Source organism: Apodemus sylvaticus, chromosome 16, assembly GCF_947179515.1.
Source record: "Apodemus sylvaticus chromosome 16, mApoSyl1.1, whole genome shotgun sequence".
Taxonomy (NCBI): Eukaryota; Metazoa; Chordata; class Mammalia; order Rodentia; family Muridae; genus Apodemus; species Apodemus sylvaticus.
In genome coordinates, this window is record NC_067487.1 from 42,718,205 (window position 1) to 42,742,158 (window position 23,954).

The 23,954-nt window shown below is 38.8% G+C and overlaps 1 protein-coding gene across 1 annotated transcript in view; it reads right to left on the reverse strand.

Moving 5' to 3' along the window:
* Hcn1 (hyperpolarization activated cyclic nucleotide gated potassium channel 1) overlaps nt 1-22,219 on the reverse strand; it is a 383,720-nt gene extending 361,501 nt beyond the window's left edge. The window contains exon 1 of the mRNA XM_052159963.1: nt 21,760-22,219. Coding sequence (XP_052015923.1) covers nt 21,760-22,151 — 392 coding nt within the window. The 5' untranslated portion in view covers nt 22,152-22,219. The remainder of the gene's footprint in view (nt 1-21,759) is intronic.
* Between the last annotated feature and the right edge of the window lie 1,735 nt (nt 22,220-23,954).

The window sequence follows — 23,954 nt, forward strand, 5'->3', positions numbered from 1 at the left end:
ATCTCTCAACTCTGTTTTTCTTTCCGTTTCCTATACCTTTATTTAAAAAATATTTTGTGTTTAATAGTTTTGTGATTACTGAAAAATTTATCATGTACTGTGTACCATGAACACATCTCCGATGCTTCAAGAATTTAATCTTATCTATGAAGAAAGGTAAATGATCAGAATATTTTAAAGTTATCTATTTAATATTACAAGAAATTCTAGCCTTGCTAATCTCAGTTTTCTGAAAGGTTGAAAATCACTTAACAAAAAGCAACTCATTTTTAAACAAAGAAATTTGCATGGGATTTTCTAATTTTTTTTATTTTCTATATTTTTTGTTTACATTCCAAATGATTTCCCTTTCCCAATTCCTCCCTCCCCCAAAGTCCCATAAGCCCTCTTCCCTCCGCCCTTTCTCTGATCTACGCCCTCCTACTTCTCTGTCCTGGTAATCCACTACAATGCTGCATCAAGCCTTTCTAGGACCAGGACCCTCTCCTTCCTTCTTCTTGGGAGTCATTTGATATGTGAATTGTGTCTTGGTTACTCAGAGCTTCTGAGCTAATATCCACTTATCACTGACTGCATTCCATGTGTGTCCTTTTGTGATTGGGTTACCTCACTTAGGATGATATTTTCCAGATCTGGATTTTCTAATTCTATGGCACTGTTACCATTGACCTTCTAGAGGTTTCTGGAACTTTTGTTTGGAACACAATGGGATTCAGGTCCTCAGATGAATTCTATACATCTACACTCCCACTAAATCAGCAATACTTAGAAAACAGTAGTGTTGGCTACTGGTATTCTCCAAATGGAATCCTATGTCTCTCGACATCAGAAGTGACAAAGATGGACCCCAGAGGTGCGACAGTATTGGGCTTCCTGCAGATGCCTTGGACATCATTTCCTGTCTTTGTTAGTTACCTTTTTTCCAATACACCAATCTCTAATAAGAATCATCCTAAAGATTTCCAAGCAACTGAAATCTATTATTATCTTCACAAACTCATATTTTATACTATGATATATAATGATTTACAATAATGATACTTATATGCTGATCTACAAAAGCATTGTGGCAAACGCTGATACTTTGTGTAGTAATTATCTCTCTTCATTAATACTCATATCTCAAATTTCAAATCCTACTTCCATTCCATTGACCATGAAATGGCTTCATAATGGGTTCTTCGCTTTTGTCTTTATTAAACTATTGTTCATATTTCGGCACTTATTTTAACACTTTTGAGGAACAAGTGAGCATTGCATCGTAAGATCTAGACACATACAATTTTAGTCTCTGTGACGAACTTGGATGGAGGGAAGCCTTAAGAACAATATAGCCAACATTTAGCTATTAGGTACAATTCCCCGAATGAGAAGATAACTAAAAGGGGAGGGAGAGTCTTGTAGACATCATATCCAGAGGTTAGGCAAGGCCTCCAGTTGGGGGATGGGGCCACCCAAGCATTTCTAAATTTAATCCAGAATTACTCCTGTCTAAAGGAAATGAGCAGACAAAGAGTGGTGCAGAGACTAAAGGAAGGCCATCCAGAGACTGCCCCACCTGGGGATCCATCCCATATACAGTCACCAAACCCAGACATTATTGTGATGCCAACAAGTGCTCGCTGACAGGAGTCTGATATAGCTGTCTCCTGAGAGGCTCTTCCAGAGCCTGACAAATACAGAGGAGGATGTTTGCAGCCAACCATTGCACTGGGTGCATGGTCTCCAATGGAGGAGTTAGAGAAAGGACTGAAGGAGCTGAAGGGGTTTGTAACCCCATAGGAAGAACAACAATATTAACCAACCAGACCTCCCAGAGCTACCAGAGACTAAACCACCAACCAAAGAGTACATGTGGAGGGACCCATGGCTCCAGCTGCATAGGGAGCAGAGGATGGCCTGGTCAGAGATAAATGGGAAGAGCAGCCCTCGGTCCTATGAAGGCTCGATGGCCCAGCGTAGGGAAATGCCAGGACTGTTAAGTGTGTGGGTGGGTGAGGGTCCACCCTCACAGAAGCAGAAGGAGGGGGATGGGAGAGGGGGTTTCTGGAGGGGAAACCTGGAAAGGGGATAACATTTGAAATGTAAATAAGTAAAAATATTCAATTAAAAATGTATGTGTGTATCTAAACACTACAATATCTGGTAAATACATAAATAAATGTATATGTCAGCAAATGGATTCAGTTTTAAGACTAGAATAATGTATTTTTATAAGAAAAAATGCCAGTCACCATATCAGGTCATGACTGAAAACTTTAGGGGTATTTAGGATCTCAGGTTCTGAACTAGATCCATGGGTTCAAATTTCAGCTTCTTCTCTTACAAGCGATCTTAAAACAACATTTCTTCAGTTTGATATCCTAAACTACAGTCAGACAATAATAGTACCTTTCATAGTATTTTTCTTTGTATATCCCTATTGACCATTTGTGTGTGTGTGTGTGTGTGTGTGTGTGTGTGTGTGTGTGTGTGTGTGTGTGTCGTGTGTCTGTGTGTCTGTGTGTCTGTGTGTCTGTGTGTACGTGATTCTGACAAAATGTTTAAGAAAATTGCTTGTCTTAAAATTTTGTTCTTTTGTTCTTGGACTCAAAGACAAAGAAGAGGAGTTTTAGGATATTGTCCCAGATATATTCAGAACTTAACAGGCAGCACAGAATTTTAGCTGCCTTCTGGTTTTACTATTTTTTAAATCTCTCCCAGCCTTTGGGTTTCCTCATGTGTGAAAAGCTACAGTATATCAATGGTACCCTTTCCCCTCACCAAATTGATGCAAAAATAGATATCACACATTGTTTAAAATAAACACTGTGGACATTGAAGCCAATATAAAAACAAATTTTAACAACACTAAATTTTTTGTTTCACAGGTAGTGTATTTTTTACAAATATCATTATTACTCAAAGAAATCCACGGGGCCTCCTTGCCTCTAATTATTAATTATAAGGGAAATTGAATTATAAGTATTGTCAAAATGTTAAGTACTTGAGAAAAGCATGAAAAGTACAAGTGCGGTTATTTTTAAAATCTTATCTAGTGAAATTTTGTTTCTGGAAGGACTCCCCTTTTCAAATGTCACTGGCTTCTAAATCTTGCCTTCCATCGTTGTATTTCTTAGTCATTAAATATTTATAACAGCTCCCTGTGATAGCCATGTCACTGATTTGAGAACACGGTTTGGTCATTACTATCTCTTGCTGTTTGCCTGCAGTGAGCGCTCACATAATTAGGGCTGAGCTCACTGTGCTTTTAAAATTAAACCAAGCCTCTGGGAAAGAATCTTGAAAATAGATGGGTAAAGGACACCCAGGCAATTAGCAAGAGTGATAAAGGTAAAAATTGAAGAGAGGAAAGTAGGTTAGGAACATATCACTCTCCTTCAAACATGGCTTTCCAGTGCAGAAGAAATAAGCACCACCCTTATTTTACATAAAGAAAACTTTATTCTTTAACATAAAGAAATATGTACATTTTTGGTCTCTTTAATTCTACTTGGTTTTCTTAGAGAACAAAAAAAAGCTTGAATATTCTCCATCTTCTAGAATCATGAAAGTGAAAATAGGAACTAAAAAATATCAAATATTAAATTTCAAAGTAGATAATTTGGTTCCCAACAATTTCGTAAACTATTATGCACAGTTATTGGTTGGTAGTTTTTATAGACAAGAAAGGAAGAAGGAGGAGAGGGGAGACTAAGAGTATTTCTCAGCCTGTGGGTCATGGCCTCGTCAGCAAACCTCTATCTCCAAATCAGTTTATGTTATGATTCATAACAGTGGTGACATTACAGTTATGAAGTAACAATGAAAATCATTTAATGGTTGAGGGTCGCCACAACACAAGATATTGTATTAAAGGGTCACAGCATTACTGAGGTTGAGAACCACTGTACAAGAAAGAGACATCAAGGACTAGACATCACCTGTTCTTTTACTGAACTAAACCCCGCATGAAAGGCTGTGACTGTGTCATTCTTTTTGTACATAAAGCCTTAGGATGAAAATATACTTGGCACTATGAGTATCTACTGATGGATGAGGTAATGTGTGCAACTCCGCATCCTTTGGGTGTCCCACAATCTTCCTGTTGTTTATACTTACATTAGTTGTTAACAATATAAGGAAAAGAGAGTGTGTATGGAAAAGAAGCCATGAACTGGGTAAGTGTCAGGCATTGGTTCTTTATCATTTTTTAACACATTATCTCTGAAGAAACAGACATTGTTTTCTGGAACTTTAGAGTTTATCTTAAAGAAGTTGTACATCTACCTGGTTTGAACATACTATGCTACTTCTTTCATTCAAATGCATATAGTCAGTATTAAATTGAAAATTAATATAGAGACCCACAAGCTGGCAGACATAAAAGTTTCATCCTTCAAAAGAAAGAATGATCATTCAAATAGGATTGTACTTCTGATTCTTGAGACACTGTGCCTGGGTTGTACACATTCTTAGCATGGGTCACATTAAGTTATTTTACCTTGGTTTTATCAGAGCTTTTAAATAGATGCCAATCAAATCTATGAGTCAAATACAGATAAATAGCGATACTACATTGTGCTTTCTTTTAAACTTACAATTTAATAGCTGCTTTCCAAAATTAAGACATTGTTTCCCTTACTTCTTTTCTTGTATGATAAAACAGGAAGTCACACAGAATGACTTATTACAATTCAAGAACCCTTTAACTCGTAATTAACACAGGAGATGGAGCTCCACAATGAAATAGAGAAATCTGGTGTCATGGACAGTCCTGAGCACAGCCCCTCTCCATCCTCGGGAAGCTTCCCTCACACACTAGAGCCTCTCTTGAATTTTCCTGTGGTTGAACACAGCTGCATATCCTTAGGTTACCCTTTGGCTCCTTCAGCCTCACTCTGAGGATGAAGACTCTTCATCTGACCTTCCACCTGTGCCTTTTATTATCGGGTGAAGATTTTGAATAGTAGACTCATTTGCTCTTTTGGTATTAATTGGCCAGCCTCATTCCCAAGTGACACAGATCACTGTGGTCTCCGTTTGTGGTCCTGGTTACTAGATTCTGTATCCAAGCACCTGTTTAAATGTAGGGTCCATCTCTCTGGCCAAACAGAAGGTGGTTCTGTTCTGTTCACCAAGGAGAAACCTCTGGCTCTGCTTTTGTTTGATATGAAGGGCCATTTATGTTCAGAATCCATATGCATTAGTTAAATGAGGGTAGAGAACTTGCATTTTTAACTGTGCAGCAGGTTAATTATTATCTGAAATTATCTGTAAGGACGAATTTTATCTCTTTTATTGCATTGCCCTTTAGTTCGGATTATAAAGCAAGGAATGAGTAGACGTTTCATTCTTTCCTCTTACCTATCAGGGTTTCAAGGCAGTTAATGCAATTTGTATCACCTTCAGTAAGTAATCACATCCATATGCCTAGAAACCCAGATTTAAACAGCCAACAGATCCCTTTTCACTGGAGTTCTTACACATTACTACATTTAGCTTACTACATTTAGCTTCCCTAAGAGAATTCCCAATTCTTTCCTACTAGCCTAATCGTCTTCCTTGATCTACTAACCTGCAGAAGCAGTTGTTATTGGATCCTAAATACATGCCCGGCACCTCCTTTGAAATGAGCCTCCACTCCACTTCTGATGACTGCTGACCACAAGTCCAGTCTTTCCCTAGTTTGTACAGCTTTTTCATTTAAAATTTCTTGGGTGGTCCACTTCCTCCGAGTCTCTTGAAGACTCTTGTGTATCATTGTCCTTTCCCCTATACAGAAGTTCACACAGCATGGGACTTCCATCTATTGAAGCTTCCTAGTAACAGACATGTCATCGGATTTTTTTGGACTCTAGTTGTCTTTGCTTTTGAAAATTATTTTACCCTCAATATCCTGGTGCGATGCCTGTGATATCATCTCCATTGGACTTACATAGGACAGACAAACAGTGCTTGCTCGTGGACAGACTGGGGAGCCCCTCCCCCTTTTTTCCTTTCAGTTTGGTGGAAAATTAAAATTAAACTGCTTCTATGGAGTTAAAATTTAAAATTAAGCTTTCCAATTGTTAAGTTGATATTATATTAGTGAAATGTAGAGGTTGGTAATGTTAATAGTACTATGCTATTCCTGTAAAATACCTTTGAAACATGTATCATTATATCAAGCATAATATGACAAAGCAAAGAAAAGTAGATGACACTATGAAATCATATTATTCTTTCTAAATGTCATTGCCCAAAGGGGCATGTTCACAATTTTATTGTGATCAAGATAGTATTTATTTGGGGCTGGAGAGATGGCTCAGAGGTTAAGGGCACTGACTGCTCTTCTGAAGGTCCTGAGTTCAATTCCCAGCAACCACATGGTGGCTCACAACCATCCCTAATGAGATCCGACTGAAGACAGATCTGAAGACAGTGTACTCATATAAATAATAAATCTTTTTTAAAAAAGATAGTATTTATTCCAAAAATAACAAAAACACTTAAAAAGCTGTGAAAACAGAGCTATGCCATCCTAGGTATGTATAACTCACTGATTTTTAAAGGCTCCCTGAATCCATGTACTAAAGCCTCAACTTCTAAGATGGAATCTACATCACAGCTAGATCATTAGATCATTAAAAAGGAACCCTCATGGTTGAATCCTTAGGAAAGAAGTCACAACAGATCTCTGGCCCCTTCCACCCTGTGAAGTTACAATAAGAAGTCAGTCATCACCTCAGCAGACTCCAAACCTCTTGTCACTTTGACTTTGGTATTTCTGATTTCCAGATCTGTCTACAAGAAACCTAGACTTGGTATTTTATAACAGCAGTCCAACTGGACAAAATCACTAAGACATTCATATTACAAATATGCCCAGCTTGGAAAAATTCCACATAAAATAAATCATCCTAGTTAACAGAAATAATAGATTACCATATGATCTAATAGAACTAATAAGATAATCTTGCAGGTAAAAATTACATATGACAAAAATGAATGGACATAATATTTCTAAATTCTTAATGATTCCTTTATTCAAATTTAGGACATCACCTTATGCTAAGTATGCTGCTGGGGTTTTGATTATAGCATGAAAGAAAATCTGTGGTAAGATTTAAATTACAGGTAAGGGACAGGGAATGCAATACATTTACTGTGACAAATCATGATGAGACTCTAAAAGAAAGACCAGAAAATATAGAATAACTGACAATTAAGGCTATTGTGTGGGTTTAAAATTTTGCTAAGGTACATAACTTTGTATAAATATAGATTATCTGTTTCCATGTATTTGAAAATGTTTCCTTTTATCTTTAAGACAATTTACTAGAGTATGTATTTTCAATGAGTATTTTATAGAGAATATAAAGTGGACCTTTGGAAATGTATCAATGTACTGTTTATGAAAGAACACAGCTAAAAACTCAGTGATATTACTAAGTAATCCAGTAATTTACTTTTATATCCAATTTATTCAATAATGTTTTGCCATTTATAAATGTAAGCCAAACTTTGGAGTTAACTTAAGTATTAAGTATTAAAAATATATTTACATTGATATCTTTATTAACATTTTTCAAGCTAATGTACAACAGTTTATATTTTGCCTTCTGGATTCAGTAGTTCTTTATTTTTGACTATATTTCTTAATCATTATTGTTGACACATAAAAGAATTACTGTAGAGAGATTTTAATCTAGCAACATCACTGCTCTGGTAAAGGATTACAACCAAAGACCTTTTAGGTCTGTGTGATCCAGCTGGAATGCAGACACACCACATATCTTTAATCCCTCTAGCTGGAATACAGACATGCCCTTAATACGCATCTTTAATCCCAAATAATGATGTTTAATTGAGGGGGATAGTGATGAATAAGAGAAAGATGGCAGAATGAGTCAGATAGGATACACCACCCAACACTTACAAGAAAAGGCAGGAAAGGAGAGAGAGAGAGAGAGAGAGAGAGAGAGAGAGAGAGAGAGAGAGAGAGAGAGAGAGAGAGAGATTCAGTTAGTTGGGAGTGAGCGCAGTGCAGTGTTCATGTAGTTCAATACAGGTCAGCAGAGGCTGTTGAAACCAGAAAATAAGGAGCCAGAAGATTAGAATAAATTGCCAAAGTTAGTTTGAAGCCAAGCAGAGCAATGAAGGGAGAAGCTGAGAGAAGCCATGTGGAATCAGTCAGCTTGGAAAGGAGTTTGAGGCAGAAAAACTGCGTTAAATCAGCCAGAGTTCAGAGCAAGCTAGGAAAAAGTGGGGTGATTCAGTGGTTAGCCTCCCAGAGGAGAAAAACAAGAGGAAAATAAAATTTACTTTTACAAATAACAGGTATATTTTAATATACTCAACTAGTCACCAGTTGGTTTCAGCAACACGAAAGCAGGTTAACACAATATACAAATGACAGTCTCCTCTTCCACCCACAGTGTTTCACATTTCTGGTCATAATTTTGTGCTATATTGCACTTGCTGAGTAATCAGAAAGAAATTTCCATTGTTAATTATTCAATACCAGATACATAACCTCAAAGACGTTTATTTACTTTTAATAAACATGTAAGTTGCTTGACAGCATTTTCAAATATACATGCGCTCATATCTCTGTGTTCCACACTGCTACTGTATCCCCTCTGTCTCCAGGATTTTGCCTTCTCCTTTAACTTTATGTGTGGTACATTACACCGTTTTAAGCTTGCTTTTTCTCTTATCAAGGGGTCCTTTCTAGTTTCCTGGCTTCCACTCTCCTCTGATAACACAAAAATTGACATATATAACAACTAGAACTGAGGATCTGCTTATGGGGGAGAATGTGTGTAGTAACTGCCTTCCTTAGCCTGTGCTACTTAATATAAAAACTCCCAGTTCTATTAATTTTCCTGAATTTTTCATAATTTTATTTCTTTACAGTTGCATGAAATTCCATTATATTTATATATGTATATATATGTATGTATTTATATATAAATATTGTATATTTATATATATTAAATATTTTTGTGTTTATATATATAAATAAATAAAACATTTTGTTATCTATTCATGTTGATGGACATCCAGTCTGATTTCTTTTTCTTGCTGTTGTTGATAAAGTATCAATGAACAAGGGCATGCACGTCTTCCTCTCTTTGGCTGTACAGTCTTTTTAGAAATCCAACCTTTTAGCTGACAGTGAATTTGCTGTGTAAAGCAAGACTTTCTTTTTTTTTAATTTATTGATATATTTATTTACATTTCAAATGATTTCCCCTTTTCTGGACCCCCACTCCCCAAAAGTCCCATCAGTCCCCTTCCCTCCCTCTGTTTTCCCACCTAACCCTTCCCACTTCCCTGTTCTGATTTTGCTCTATAATGCTTCACTGAGTCTTTTCAGATTTTAAAATTGTTGACCCAAACAAAATTGTTTTCTTTTTTCTTCTGCATGTTGTTCTTGGTGTCTTTACTTTTGTTTAGAAATATTAGGTAGAACAAGTCTTAACTTCAGCTCCCAAAAATAAGTATGCTTAAAGGAATCCATGAACCTCTTAAAGCCATAAATGAAACATTTCAAGAATGTGTTCTTTCAATGGTACAGGGTTCTAAACCTTCCATCTCCGGGACATATTCTATTAGTTTAGAAACCTAGCAAACACTAGTATGAATGCATAACCATAAATGTCTAGTAAACAGTAAGTATAGACAATAGAATATTGATACTATTTATGCTGGATAAAACATCTGCAATCATAACCATATTCAGTATATATTTTGATTACTTATACACACATAAACAGTTTCCTATGCTGATTATCAAAATTCATTTGCATAGTTTTATATGATTATTCAACAAAATTAACCAAATAATTGCTCAGAACAAAGACCCTTAAAAATTAGTTAATCCTATAAATGACATCTATTAAAAATACACTTGTGCATTTATTTACATATATAATAACGTAACTTTTTGAAACCTCTGAGTATGTCTTTTCAATGTGGTATAATTTGAAAAATAAGGCTCACATATGTTTCAATCCTTGTAAGTACATCTATTCTAGAAATGATGGCATGATGTAAGTTATTAAAGACTGTTTTCTCAAATTTGCAATATTTTTAAACTGCTTCTTTTACTTTAAATAGAGGTTATCCTATAAGCCAGGCTATTCTTGAGCGCACTATGTAGCCAATGCCAACCCTGAGCTTCTAATCCTCTCAACTCCAGATCCAAGTTACAGGTGTGCTCAACCATAACCGTGCCACACTAATGTTTTCCATAGTCTCACAACGTGTTTCTAAATAGTCATTTTCCAGACCATTAACTTTGATAATAAAAACAAAATGAAAGAATTTAGCAAGTTATGATTCATCATACTTAGCTCCTATGTAGCATTCAATTGATCTGCAATAAGATCCCGAAGGCTTCAACTATGCTATTTTTCTCTGAAAATGATGATTAAGAGGAAGCAGCACATGGAACACAGTACCACTCTAATTTTCTCTAAGACCTATTTCTAAATGTTGGTTACCACATTATTTAATATAATAATTATTTAATATTGTGTATAACAGCTCTACTGTTCTGCACAAATTGATACATCTAGAAAACTGTGGAAGAAGAAGAGGGATTAGAAGTTTCTCAACACTAATTGTCTCATTGTGGCCCATTTCACGCAGCCCACAGATAGCATGCCACTGTACACTAGGCAGTCCACTGCACTGGTGCCTGGGATGGGAAAATTAAGAAAATGGCTGCATAGGTTACAACAATGAGACGTTCCTTCCTCCCATGGGGTGTTGCTTAGGAAATTCTGCAGCTCGGTGCTGGAGAGAAGGCTCAGTTGTTAAGAACACTGGTTCCTCTTCCAGAGAATCCAGGTTCTATTCCCTGCCCCACATACAGAGAGTCAAAACTGTCTCTTACTCCCATGTCAGGGCATCTGACACACGCTTCAAGCATCTGTGGTCAACAGCAATGTGTGTGATGCATAGCACAGATGCTGTTTGTACTTGGAGGGAAAACATCGACACAAAGAAAAACAAATAAATTCTAAAGACTATCACAGAATGTCCTTAGGGAATAATTTTGCTTTCCCAGTTAGCAGGCTACAATCCTTTTAATTTTACCTTTCTAATAAAAATTAAGCTTGAAAGGTGTTAAATGCCCAGCATAATCTTCCAATCATAAATGTACACACATAAAACATGTACAATATACAAATATGTAGACAAAAATATGTATCTTCTTCCAAATCCCATAAAATCCATGTGTTGCGTTTCTTCGATTACAAAATGAGAAAAGTATGAAACTCTCAGTCAATCATAATTTAAACCCAAATAATTGCCTCAAAACATTAGTTACTCACCCTCATAGTTTTCTCAAGTAAATTATATTTTAAAGAGTCTCAGAACATACCGGCTCTGTCCCATTTCTACTGTTGTATATGCCTGCTTCCCAAACTAACCCACCCTGCCCCTTTTAGCATTTAACTCATATTTCAAAGAGAAATCAATTTATTGACTCTAAACCATGTTTGCTTCCAATCATAGAAGTTGAAAATGTAGCTTCCTTCCAGCAAACCAACCCACATTTACCTTTCTCCTGCCCTCTCAAAAAACTGGCCCATAATTTTCAATTAAATTGTGATAGGTATTACTGACTTGCTGAACAAGGCAAATTTGTTTTGTTTGTTTTGTGTTCATGGTTTTACAGACTTTTAGGTCACCCTGGAATGGATAACGGTCCTGTGTCAACTCATATTTTATTACCTTACACATATCTGTATAACTAGAGACCTCTTATTTTTCATGATATGTAGAATATCTGTGATACCTTTTCAAATGCTGGCTTCCTATTTTTGTCCTCAGTTCCTCTGTTTTCCATCCTGGCTTAGTCTGGTTACCTTCTCTATGACTCAGGCATATTCCTGGGTCTTTCTTCCAAAGCTCATTGTGAGGTCTCACCTCACAACTTGCTTATCTCCACAGTTTTTTGTCTAACTCCTAGTTTTTCTGGAGTGAATTAACTCTCAACTTTGCAATAAAAGCACAGTCTTGTGGATGATCTTTTTTTCCTACAAATTCCAAATTTCAATCCACGTTCTTTACTAATTTCATGTTTCTATTGTGGTTTTTCTTTCGGCACATTTAATTTTAAGAGTTAGTTCTATATTTTCACATATTATTTTACATCTTCTACCTTAGTTTTCCTAATTGCCTAATTTTAGGAGCCTCTTAATAAATTCATTCTTTAAGTTACTTCCTTTAAGATTTATTTTATGATAATTTCCTCCATGAGTGTTTTCCATGTATGGATGTATGTATACCACATGCAGGGCTGTTGTCTATGTTGGCCAAAAGAAAGTTTTAGATCCCCAGGAAATAGAATTACAGATGGTTGTGAGTCATAAGTGGATTCTGGGAATTAAACTCTCATCTTTTGCAAGAGCAGCCAGTGTTCATAACTGCTGAGCCATTTCTCCTGTTACCAAGAGCAGTGCTTAATACCACAGCAAGAAAAAAAAACAAAACAAAAAACACTGTTATTAATGTATAAAAATAATATCTACTGAGAATACCATGTGCATTTGTAGTATTGTCATTTTTCCTTCCCCTGCTGTCTCTGTCCTTTGGATTTTATTTTTCTATTTGATTTAGTCATTTTCTTTCATAGTAGAAACTAGAGTGAAAATTTTGGCAATGTTTTTGCTTTCAACTATTAAACAATGCTCTACCACAAAGAAATCAAACAAACATAACAAAAAAAGATAGCCTCAATGGATATATGTGGGGCTAGTAAACAAGATTCTGTAGTGTCTCTAAGTCCCTGCCTTGACTCCAAGCAAGCTAGTCCTTGCACCGAGAGTTCTGCATTCATTAAGTAAACCATAGTCTAATCTGTTCATAGTCTGGCTTTCCCAGAACTACAGTAAACTGGTCCAAGACTGTACAGGGGATGAATAACTGTGAACGTGAAACACTTTCTTCAAATATTTCCCAGAATACTTCTAGATCTCTTATGTTCCTCTGTTTCTCCATTCTACTGATCTACATGCATATTTTCATATTATTTTGTAGCCATTTCAAGAAGGAGGAAGGATGAAGGATGAGTTTCAATTAATCATGTTTCCCTGAAAGTTTAGAGAATTATTTATGCTGGCAGCTCGTTTCCTATTGGGTGAGGGTTGAAATGACAGAATTAAGATTCAGGCAGATCTGAATCCCTGGCCCGGTTCTCACCATCTATCTCTGCCACCATGTTCCTGCCTCTTCATCTTTCTACATTTTCATCTATTCCTTTTTTATATAAGCATTTTATTGGATATTGTTTTATTTACATTTCAAATGTTATCCCCTTTCCTCATTACCCCTCTGAAAACCCGCAACACATCCTCCCTCCCTCTGCTTACAAACCCCCTCCCAATTTCCTGACCTGGCATTCCTCTACACTGGACCATCGATCCTTCTCAGGGCCAATGGAATATCAAATATATACAAAGAACTCAAGAAGTTAGACTCCAGAGAAACAAAAAACCCTATTAAAAATTGGGTACAGAGATAAACAAAGAATTCTCAACTGAGGAATAATGGAATGGCTGAGAAATACCTAAAGAAATGTTCAACATACTTAATCATCAGGGAAATGCATATCAAAACAACCCTGAAATTCTACCTCACACCAGTCAGAATGGCTAAGTTCAAAAACTCAGGGAATGGCAGATGCTGGCAAGTATACGGAGAAAGAGCAACACTCCTCCACTGCTGGTGGGATTGTGAGCTGGTAAAAATCACTCTGGAAATCAGTTTGGCAGTTCATCAGAAAATTGGACATAGTACTACCTGAGGACCCAGCTATACCACTTCTGGGCATATACCCAGTTGATGCTCTAACAGGTAAGAAGGACTCGTCTATTCCTTTTTATACTGGGCAATCAGTGCAATGTTTTGGGCCTCAAGGTATAAATAGCAGGGAAACAAGATACCAGGTCCTATTGTGGAGGAATGCAGAGGTTTTGATGCCCTTTTTTGAATTTACTGACTCAAAAATTCACAATGCCTTGATACTACAAAGAACTGACCCTTTACTATTCATCCAATAAATTTACATTGGATGCTATTATACTGAACAAGCAATTTTACCCTTAAGAGAAATGAAAATATAACACTTTGCAAAAACATGTAAAATGCAAGTATTCTCATATCACTACTACTGAACATTACAAAAACCGTAATCTATCAACACATGGATAAATAAATTAATGGTACCGTATCTTATTAATAGTACACAGCCAAGAAAATAAATATTAAAATAATGCATTGAAGGTGCTATGATGAACATTGAATAGCAACATGTTAAGTGAAAGAAGCCAGAAAAAACCCACTTGATATTATGTGATCCAACTGATAAGTCATTTCTAGGATAGGTTTGGCAAACCTTTCAACACAAAGTAGGTTGCTTATTGTTTATTGATGGGGGTGGGGTGAGAGAAGACAGAAACATGAGTGTTAATGAACATGAAGTTTCCTCTTAGAATGATAAAATGTCCTAAAAAGTGATTATGTTGATGAGCAAACAACTACAATAATATAATGAAAGCATTTAATTTGATACTTGTAATTGGCAAAGTATATAGCCAATATACAAGTGTTATGTTTCCAAGCACTGTTAAAATGTCATCAAAGACCATATAAAAGGAAAGAGTAGCCACTGTGTACATTTTTCCAACACTAACTTACAAAGATTTTAGTGGCTATTTTCTTTCCCTTTCCTTTTATTGGAGAGAGAGAGAGAGAGAGAGAGAGAGAGAGAGAGAGAGAGAGAGAGAGAGAGAGAGAGAGAGAACAGGAAGGTAGGTGGGTAGGGAGAGGAGAGGATGTAAAAGGAGTTGGAGGGCAGAAAACAGTATGATAAAAATATACTATATGGAATTCTCAGAGAATAAATTTTAAATAAAAAATTAGAAATACGAAACAGAATTAAAGCATTCAGTTTACAATTTAAGACAATTTTCATCTCTAGAAGATGGTGCGTCTGACTGTGATTTTTAATTTCTTTTGTAAAATAGCCTGTCCTTATTTTAACAGGAATGTCAGCCTCAGGAAGATTGTATTGATTCATTTTTTTTTTAAAGAAGTGTCTTAACTGGTGTCAGTATTAATTAATTTTAAAAAGTATTATAAAATGCCTATAACTAGAAACTTTTTTCTATGAACCTTGTGAAGTATATAATAAAATACAAAAACATGTTGGCTGAAGCATTGGCAATAATTTTTAAATATTTCAGGCAAATCTGGAAGTCCAAAATGAATAAATACTTCCTAACTCTGTGTGTGATTAGCTTTATGGTTCTGCCTTTGATTTTGCACTTACACGAGTCTTGAAAATGAAATAAGAACTATGCGTATAAGACTGGTAAGATGCAAGTTCAAGACATAAACATTTGGTTTAAGTGAGCGGACAATGATTAGGTTAAAAAGAATTCTATGACAGTATTAACTAATAAACATGAAAGCGTCATGAAATTCACTTCTCTTCAGCCAAAGTCAGATTTTAAATATCAGAGAAATATTAACTAACAATCAAAGTCTATATTTATATTTCAGGAACATAATAGTATATATATATATATATATATATATATATATATATATATATATATATATATATGTGTGTGTGTGTGTGTGCGTGCGTGTATGTATATGTATATGTATATATATGTGTGTTTATGCGTATGCGTATGCGTATGCGTATGTATATATATATGTATATGTGTGTCTCTTAATTATATATCTATACCTTTCTAGATACCAATTATATAGTTATGTATATCGAATAGTTTGCATTAAATTTACACACTATAATCAAAAAAAGAAAGAGGAGAGGCAGGAGAGGCAAAAGTTTGTAAAGGCTTACTCCACAGATGCCACAGCTTTTACTTCTGGAAACCCAGGAGTAAGCATCTACTAACTTCCCCATACACATCAGGGCAGCACAAGTTGGATTTGGGAGGACAAAGAGAGAGAGGAAGAGTGTGGTATTGGGAAGAACATATGTTGAGTGAGACATGGACGAAAATGGAGAAGGAAAATGGAGGGTGATTATGATCATATTTCACTATATATATGTATGAGCATCTCAAAAATAAAGATCATAACTTAAAATCAATTCCTATAAAAGATAGTTTTAAAAGAAAATCACTTAGACAGTATGGGAATTTGTTTCCTAACATAAGAAGATCTTCCTTCAATACTACTGCCGTGCATTTTCTCCTAAGATATGGCATCAGCATAATTCATGGTCTGGTATGCAGTTACAAAGAATAAAAGCAAAAGTTTTGTCACGGACCCTGAAAATATTCCATGTTCTCCGTGTACTTCTTCTCCATGTACTTTCAATGCACTATGCATGTACTTAATGCTAATATTGTACTTACCAGGGTCTGCATATGGAAGGATTCACTCTAAACCCAAGATCTACTGCTAAACTATGAGATTAATTATCTGAGAACATGGTCTGCCCTGAAAGTGATCACATGACATTGATACCAAGGACATTTTGTGGGTGTCACGCTCACAGTGGGAGAGTCATTGAGGATAAGTATGCTGAATTATAGATCTTATTTAAGCTGTGTCCCACTGGTGATGATACCTTGGTTGGTGGTTTTTAATCCAGCATATACACCTGAATTCAGCACAGTTAACTGAAAACATATTGAATTAATTAATAATATGTCTTTGTAATATATGTAAATTTTGTTATTCAAATAAAATAAGTATGCAGATAATAAATATGATTGATATACTGTACAAACCGACTGTCTCTTGATGTACAGAGTCTTTAAAGTAGTCTTAAATTAAGAGTTTTCAGGGAAAAAAATGAAAATTATAATATTTGCCTTACTATAAATGAATTATTTATTTCTCTACAATATGTATTATATGCCATTTAATATCCAGACATTAACTAAAACTTTGAGTAATAAATTATTGTATAGGTATAACTTAATAAATGAATAGCTTAAGATCCCTTTCTCTTTTACATTGGGCTTACCACGGCCAAAATCATTAAGGAAAAAAACATAATTAAATTTAAAGATATAAAAATACTTAACATAGAAATAAATTTTTATGGTTTATTCTGGCTCTGTTGATATGGGGAAACAAATACTTTGCTAAAGAATGCAGAGTGCATCCAGCTTAACGTTATTGTCGGAATAAGGTAATTAGACCTTAAACCCCCAGAAGGTTGAATTATTTTCTTGTGAGGAGCACCTGGAAATAACTGGGCTCCATCTGATGGGCTGGGGAATGAGGTTCAAGGCTCCCTGCTCTAATGAGCTTGTCAGTGACCTCTGATATCAGAGGTCACCTGCACCCGTGAAAAGCTGAGGTGGTGATATCTTCAGAAAGTGACTCTGTCTTGACTGCCCAGAATATTTGAGTATTGTAAGTGGTTTCTACACTGATAATGAAAAGCAGAACTCACAATACAACCCTTCCCACAAGAAAGGGCACAGTGTCAGCTGGCATCTCCAGAGAACAGGAGCATTTTGTTTAAAACACCCATTGTGTAAATAATAACCAACAAAGTAACAGCAAAATTATGTATATATTATTTTTAACTTTTATAGACCCTGTTGAAGCTGTGCCTCACTGGTGATTTCTTGGTTGGTGGTTTTCCATCAGGAAGATACAGCAGAATTCAGTACAGTTAACCGAACACATAATGATATTAATGAATAATATGCCTTTGTAATATATGTAAACTTTGTTATTCAAATAGCAAATAGGTAACAAGTTTTCCCATGATAAGTTGCTCTCACAGTGAACTCACTCATCTTGGTAGCAGATAGTATAGGGGTAACTTGGCAAGCATGTTCACTGCCCAGAGTCTGACCCTTAGCAATACACAAACTCAACACACACTCACACACAAAGTCACCCACAGAAGCATTCTATGTATTCTTCCATCACACGTGAACATCATTACCAACAATTGGCAGTGAAATGTCATTTGCCTATCATCCATCAAGTAGTTATTGAAATGAACCAAAATCATCATTTAACTAGTAAATGGATGATCACTACTGCTTATCTCAAACTATTCGTACTTAACCTTGAAATTAAATGTGCAGTTAGCACAAATTTCAAAAAGACTGAATCCGTGCCTTCACCATAAAAAGCCATGCCTGTGTGAATTCTAGTTTTTAAGATATCTGTAACAAGGTGGAGAGTAATTGAGGGAGACATCCCGCAACCAGGCTACCATACCTGTACATGCACATGTGCATGCACACACACACACACACACACACACACACACACACCGAGAGAGAGCGAGACAGAGACAGAGACAGAGAAACAGAGAGAAAGGAAGACAGACAGACAGACAGACAGACAGACAGAGACAGAAATACAGAGAGAAGAGGAGCAGGGGAGACACACAGCCCCTCTCAAAAGAAAGTTAAAAATATTTTTTAAAAAGTACCTTACAATATTTTTCTAGTCTTAATAATATCACAGGAATAAATACCATATTTCCTAGCTTCTTCCCCAGGATTCCTTTCAGTGTTAATAACATTGGGCTCTTCTTTGCTCCCTGAAGATTCCTAACATCATCCTTTCCTGAGAAAGAAGGGAACACAGAGCCTCTGCCCTAGTTACACTCAAAGTGGGAGACTCCAACCTGCCAGACACAAGATCAGCACACTCGGACTGTGGTGGGTAAAGGAGGCACTAGCTAGTTGTCTGCAACTGCCATAGGAACACAGCCCTCTCCCTAGCCCAGCGCTTCTGCACCGTCCTAATGCTGCAACGCTTTAATACAGCTCTTCATGTTGTGCTGACCCCCAACCATCAGATTATCTTCACTGCTACTTCAAAACTTAATTATGCTACTGTTAGGAGTCTTGAAGCAAATACTTTTGGAGACTGAGGTTTGCCAAGGGCATCACAACCCACAAGATGAGAACCACTGCCCTAGAAGGATAGGAGGAAGGCGCCAGAGTTAGAAGTCATCTTGAAATGGGCACCACAATAATAGGCACAATGTCAAACCCATGATATTTCCTGAAGAAAGGGAAAGTCATGTGACACTCAGCATTGTGAGTGAGCAACAAACAGGATAAGCACTCCTGGCCTCACAGATCCTTACGAAGCTAACGAGCAAAAAAATCCACTCTGTTTCTCAACTTTGCAGAACTAAAACCCTTCCATGGACATGTACTCTTACATGTTCCTTTCTCTGTGGTAGGTTAATAAACCTAAGCTTGACATTCTAATAATCTTAGCAAAACACTTCCCTTAGAGTCTCTTCTTCTGGAAGCATCTGTGATAAGCAGATCAAAAAAGATTGCTTGAACATCGCTTGCACCGTTGTGAAAAAAGTTGCTGGAATTTTGCCAGGCTTCAGTTGTGGTTTTAACAACTACATTATCTTGGCATGTCATAGGTTTTAGAAGTGCTTCCAACTGGGTACTGTGAGTATAGAAAGATGACAATTAAATAATATCTTCTGGACCCAAAATAGGTACAATAGGTACAGCATAGCCATAATCTCCTTAGGAAACAAATATGTACAGAAAATTTGTTTCAATTTTTTTTCAGATATAGTTTATCTTAAATTTTAAGTAATAATAATTATTTAGTTTATTGCTTCCATTTTTCCATTTATGAGAGGGAAATCAAGTCCCCCAAATCATACTGGAGCTTGTCTGTAGAAAAGCTCACTTCTTAGTCACCAGCCCTCTCCGTAAAGTGTCAGATGAAACTGAATCATCTCTCCCTTCCACCTCCCACCTTTGTGCAGTGTTTGCTTTGCCTCACCAGGTCTTCTTGGGGAAATATGTAGACTTCCTTAGTTTCACTGATTCACAGATCAAGCATACAATTCTAGCTCATGGAAAGTCTCTATACATGCTAGAAGAAATAAATGGGGAGGCTACAATCATTTGCTACATGCTACTATTTTGAAAAGCGCCACCATTTTTCTATTGATGAATATATAAAAGTATCATAAGGGATCATTTACTTAAAGATGATATCAAGTGAAAAAAAATGTTTAAGCACTTTTGTGAACGTTATCACTGAATGTTGTAATTTTAATGTCATTCTCATATTTGTTACTGAGATTGTTGACTATTTTCTTGCAATGTTTTTTTTTTTCAAAAAAATTTATAGTATCATTTACATTACATTTCTATGAAGGAATCAAAAAGAGATGATATTCAAACTCGATTCCGGTTCCCAATTTTAAAATTCTATAGCATGTAACAACCCCAATTTGCCTTGGATTGAGCAAGACCATCCATGAGTTTGCTTCTGCAAGTATCTTCCTCACAGAGGAAACACGTTTAATTACTAGGGAGGCTTTTCTAGCCTGAACATTCTTTCAATCTGACTCAGTTTCAGACAATGGCATTAGCTAGTGTAAGTCCTTCAGTAAGATTTTCCTATGTGTTTTTCCAAATGAGCATTTTAAAATCTTTCCTAAAATCCATCCGCTCTGTGCACAAGGATTAAAGACTACTACATCTCAGGGAAGACCGACAGTCACCAACCCAAGCCTTGTTGGACTATATGCCACAGTTAACTCGGTTCAGAACTGTGGACAGCTCCCTCCCCTGCATGCACGTAATAGCAATTTCAGTTAGTTTCTAAAAGCTACTGGAAGCAATGCTTTCTATTGCTGTGTTTGCTTGCAGTTTACCGGAAGCCCATGCATACACTCAGTATGAACATATATTCCTTTCCTTGTTGTTTTTGTTCTTGTTCTTGTTGCTGCTGCTGCTTTCCCTAGTTCGAACGAATGAAATAAACAAGTGAATGTCAATCACCTCGAGTTACTAGTTTTGGATTTTGAGAAGGAAGCTCTGTCTCTGTTCAGGAGCGTGTCTCACTAATAAGAGGATCTACTTCACGACCTTCATTTGTCAGTCTCTAAACGTGCTTATTAACCAAATGAATACTTGGGCCACAAATAAGATCAGGAAAATCATATTAATTTTCTCCTGCTGAGAGCTCTGCTGCCCTTCCTCCCAGGCTGGGAAACTGGAAAGACATTTCTAAAATGGATTTGTAGTCAAGGTCAAGAGCGGGTTTCGCTCTATTTCAGGAAGGGGGCTCTGGAAACGACCCCCATGCCTCTGTTCCGGGAACTCGAGGCTTCCAATCAAGTTCTTCCCCAGTGGGGCAGCGCCCCGTTTCGCTGAAACCTCAAGTCAGAGTCTACCCAAGCGCAAGTGGCCTTCCTGTGCCTGCCAGCCACTGATCTGGAGAAATCCAGTGGTGAAAAGGGTGCCTATAAGCCTAAGAACAACAGATTAACACTCCCAGGGGCGAGAGTGGCAGGAACAGCTAGGACCTGTGAGTCACTGTCTCCAGTTTCCGCATCTCCGGGATCCCAGAAGCATCTTTTTTCCCCCTTTGGGGAGATGCGCTTAGCAAGGATACCTGCCTGGTCCTAACACTCCCAATTACCAAAGTAAAAGTTTCCCTAGTGCAACTTAGCAGCTTCCCGTCCACGGGTCAAGGTGGCCTTCTTCCCTCCTTGGCTGTCCCCAAAGTTCACCAGGCAAAGGAGAAGAGCCTCCCTGGCGCTCCGGGGAGAAGAAACTCCCTACCCTAAACCTTTCCTCAGTGGAAACTAGTTAGAAGAGAGGAGTATGGCCAGTCTAAGAAGTCACCTCCAGCCCCACCGCGCCGCCTGCCCAGCACCCCACTGCGAGTCTCCCCGGGGCGCCCCTTCCCAGAGGCGGGATAGGATGCTGGAGGGCGCGTCAGGGGGAGCAGGGTGGGGCGGCTCCAGGGAGCCCTCACCTGAAGTCACTGTACGGATGGATAATCCAGAAGCCTGCAGTTTTAACCCTTTCCTGCTCCTTCTCCACCGCCTTCTGGCTCCCGAACATGCGGAGGGAGAATTTGTTGACCCCAGGTTGCAGCATGGAGGTGAACTGCCTCTGCATGAAACCGTACTGCCGCCGGGGCCCCTCGGCATCCTCGAAGCTGCCCGCCGGCTCCTCTCCTCCGCCGCCGTCCACCTTGAAGCACACGGAGTTGCCGTGTTCCTTCCCGGCCGCGCTGCCCCCCGGCGGGGTCCCCAGGCGCTTGTCGGCCGCCGCCGGCCCCGTCGCGGGCGCCTTGGAGGGGAAGACGCTGTTGCCATCGTCGCGGCTGTTGGACGCGGAGTTGGGCTTGCCGCCGCCTTCCATGCCCGAAGGACGCGACCGGCGACGGCGCGGGCTCCAGACTCGCTGGGGGCTCGAGGCCAAGGGGCAGGGGCCGGAGCCGGCTGCCCGCGAGCCCGGCTGCCCGTCGCGGCGGCAGCAGCGGCGGCGGCGGCGGCTACAGCTTCCCGCCCGCTCGCCCGCCCGCGCCGCTGCTCCGCTGCGCGCCTGGCTCCCGCCGCCGCCGCTGCCCTCAGTGGCTGCGCTGCCGGCTCCGCCGCGCTCCCGGCTCCGCCGCGCCTGGTGCTGAGGCTGAGGCTGAGGCTGCGGGCGCGGGGCGAGGCTCCTCCGCTCGGCACCCGCGCGCCAGCGCCGCCCCTCGGCTGCCCCCTGCCGGCCGCACACCGCTGCTCCCTGCACCCGCCCCGCCGCTCTCCTGTGCCACTTCTGCCCAGCGTGACATTGAACTCCCGAGCCCGCCCCAGACGGACGCGTATTTGTACGTCTGGAGGGAGGCTCGCTGGGTGTGGGTTTGCAAAAAATGGGAGGGAAGAAAAGGGAAGGAGGGGGAGGCAAAGGGGGAGGAGGGAAACGACAGGGAGGGAGCAATGGAAAAAGGGAGGGAAGGAGGGAGAGGGGTATAGAGAGTGGCAGAGAGAGAGAGAGAGAGAGAGAGAGAGAGAGAGAGAGAGAGAGAGAGAGAGGGGGGTTTTGAACTAGCAAGTTGCATTAATTCAAACAAAACTCCGCCTAAAACACCGGAGACACTGAACGCCTGTTGGAATGATTTTACAAATAGAGAAAGGGGGTTTGTTTAATTCTGCTTACTATGAATCCGCTCGTAAAGCTAGGTGAACATGAAATCAAGGAGACACGCTGAAAAAGACATTTCATGGAAAAGAGGGAGAGAGAGATGGTGGAGAAAAGCAAGAAGACAGGAGGGAAAAATGGAAGATGGGGGTGGGGGGGGCACATGACTAGCAAATAGATCTTTGTAGCCCTGGATAATCAGCTGCCTGAAGCTTTTCAGATTAAGGATCTGTACCTAGGGACAGACAACTGACCTCCTTCTACTTATCCTGTTTATTCTCGTACAGCTCCTTAAATAGGAATGGAATTCCTTCCTAGGAAGAAAGCAACTAACATCAACCCACTTGGGAGCAAATTTATTGGCCAGCCCTGCTGGAAAGAAAAGAAAAATGTGTAAGAGATAAGTGGCCTAAGATGACCTTTCGCTGAAGATAAGTTAAACAATCAATAACCACACAGAGCGATAAATATGCCGCTCCGTGTTCAGCAACACTGTGTTCAGAGGTCGAGATAGCTTGGAATCCAGTCAGAACGCCAGGAAGTATTCTCTGGTGAAGTTTACCGCGTGCGACTGATGCTGAGGACAGCGTTCTCAGATTTCTCTTATTCCCTTGGTGTCTCCCCAACCCACTGGATTAGCTAATAGAAGCAAAATGTGCTGCCAACGTTACCATTCACTCAGCAGGGCATCTTGGAAGTCTGAAGAGTTTCGAGACTAAAAGCAGCCCGGAACATCTGTTCGAGATACCAGCAAGCATTGCCTCTGTGCCCACAGCCTCTTCAAAGGCAAGCTCACCCTGCCAAGACATAGATCCTCTGGCTTACTGTTTGCTAAGGTCTCATGGGGGAGAGGAGACACTTCAGGGAGAGATTCTTTGTCAGAGTGCCAACCTGTGGCACAAGATGAGAAAAAAAAACAGGTGAAGCCAATCACTTCAGGTTTTGTTCTGTTTTATTCTCTGGAAAACCTGAAATCTGTGATGAAGCCAAGAAACAAGAGAAGCAAGAACAGATCAGAGGACGATATAGTCGATGGCA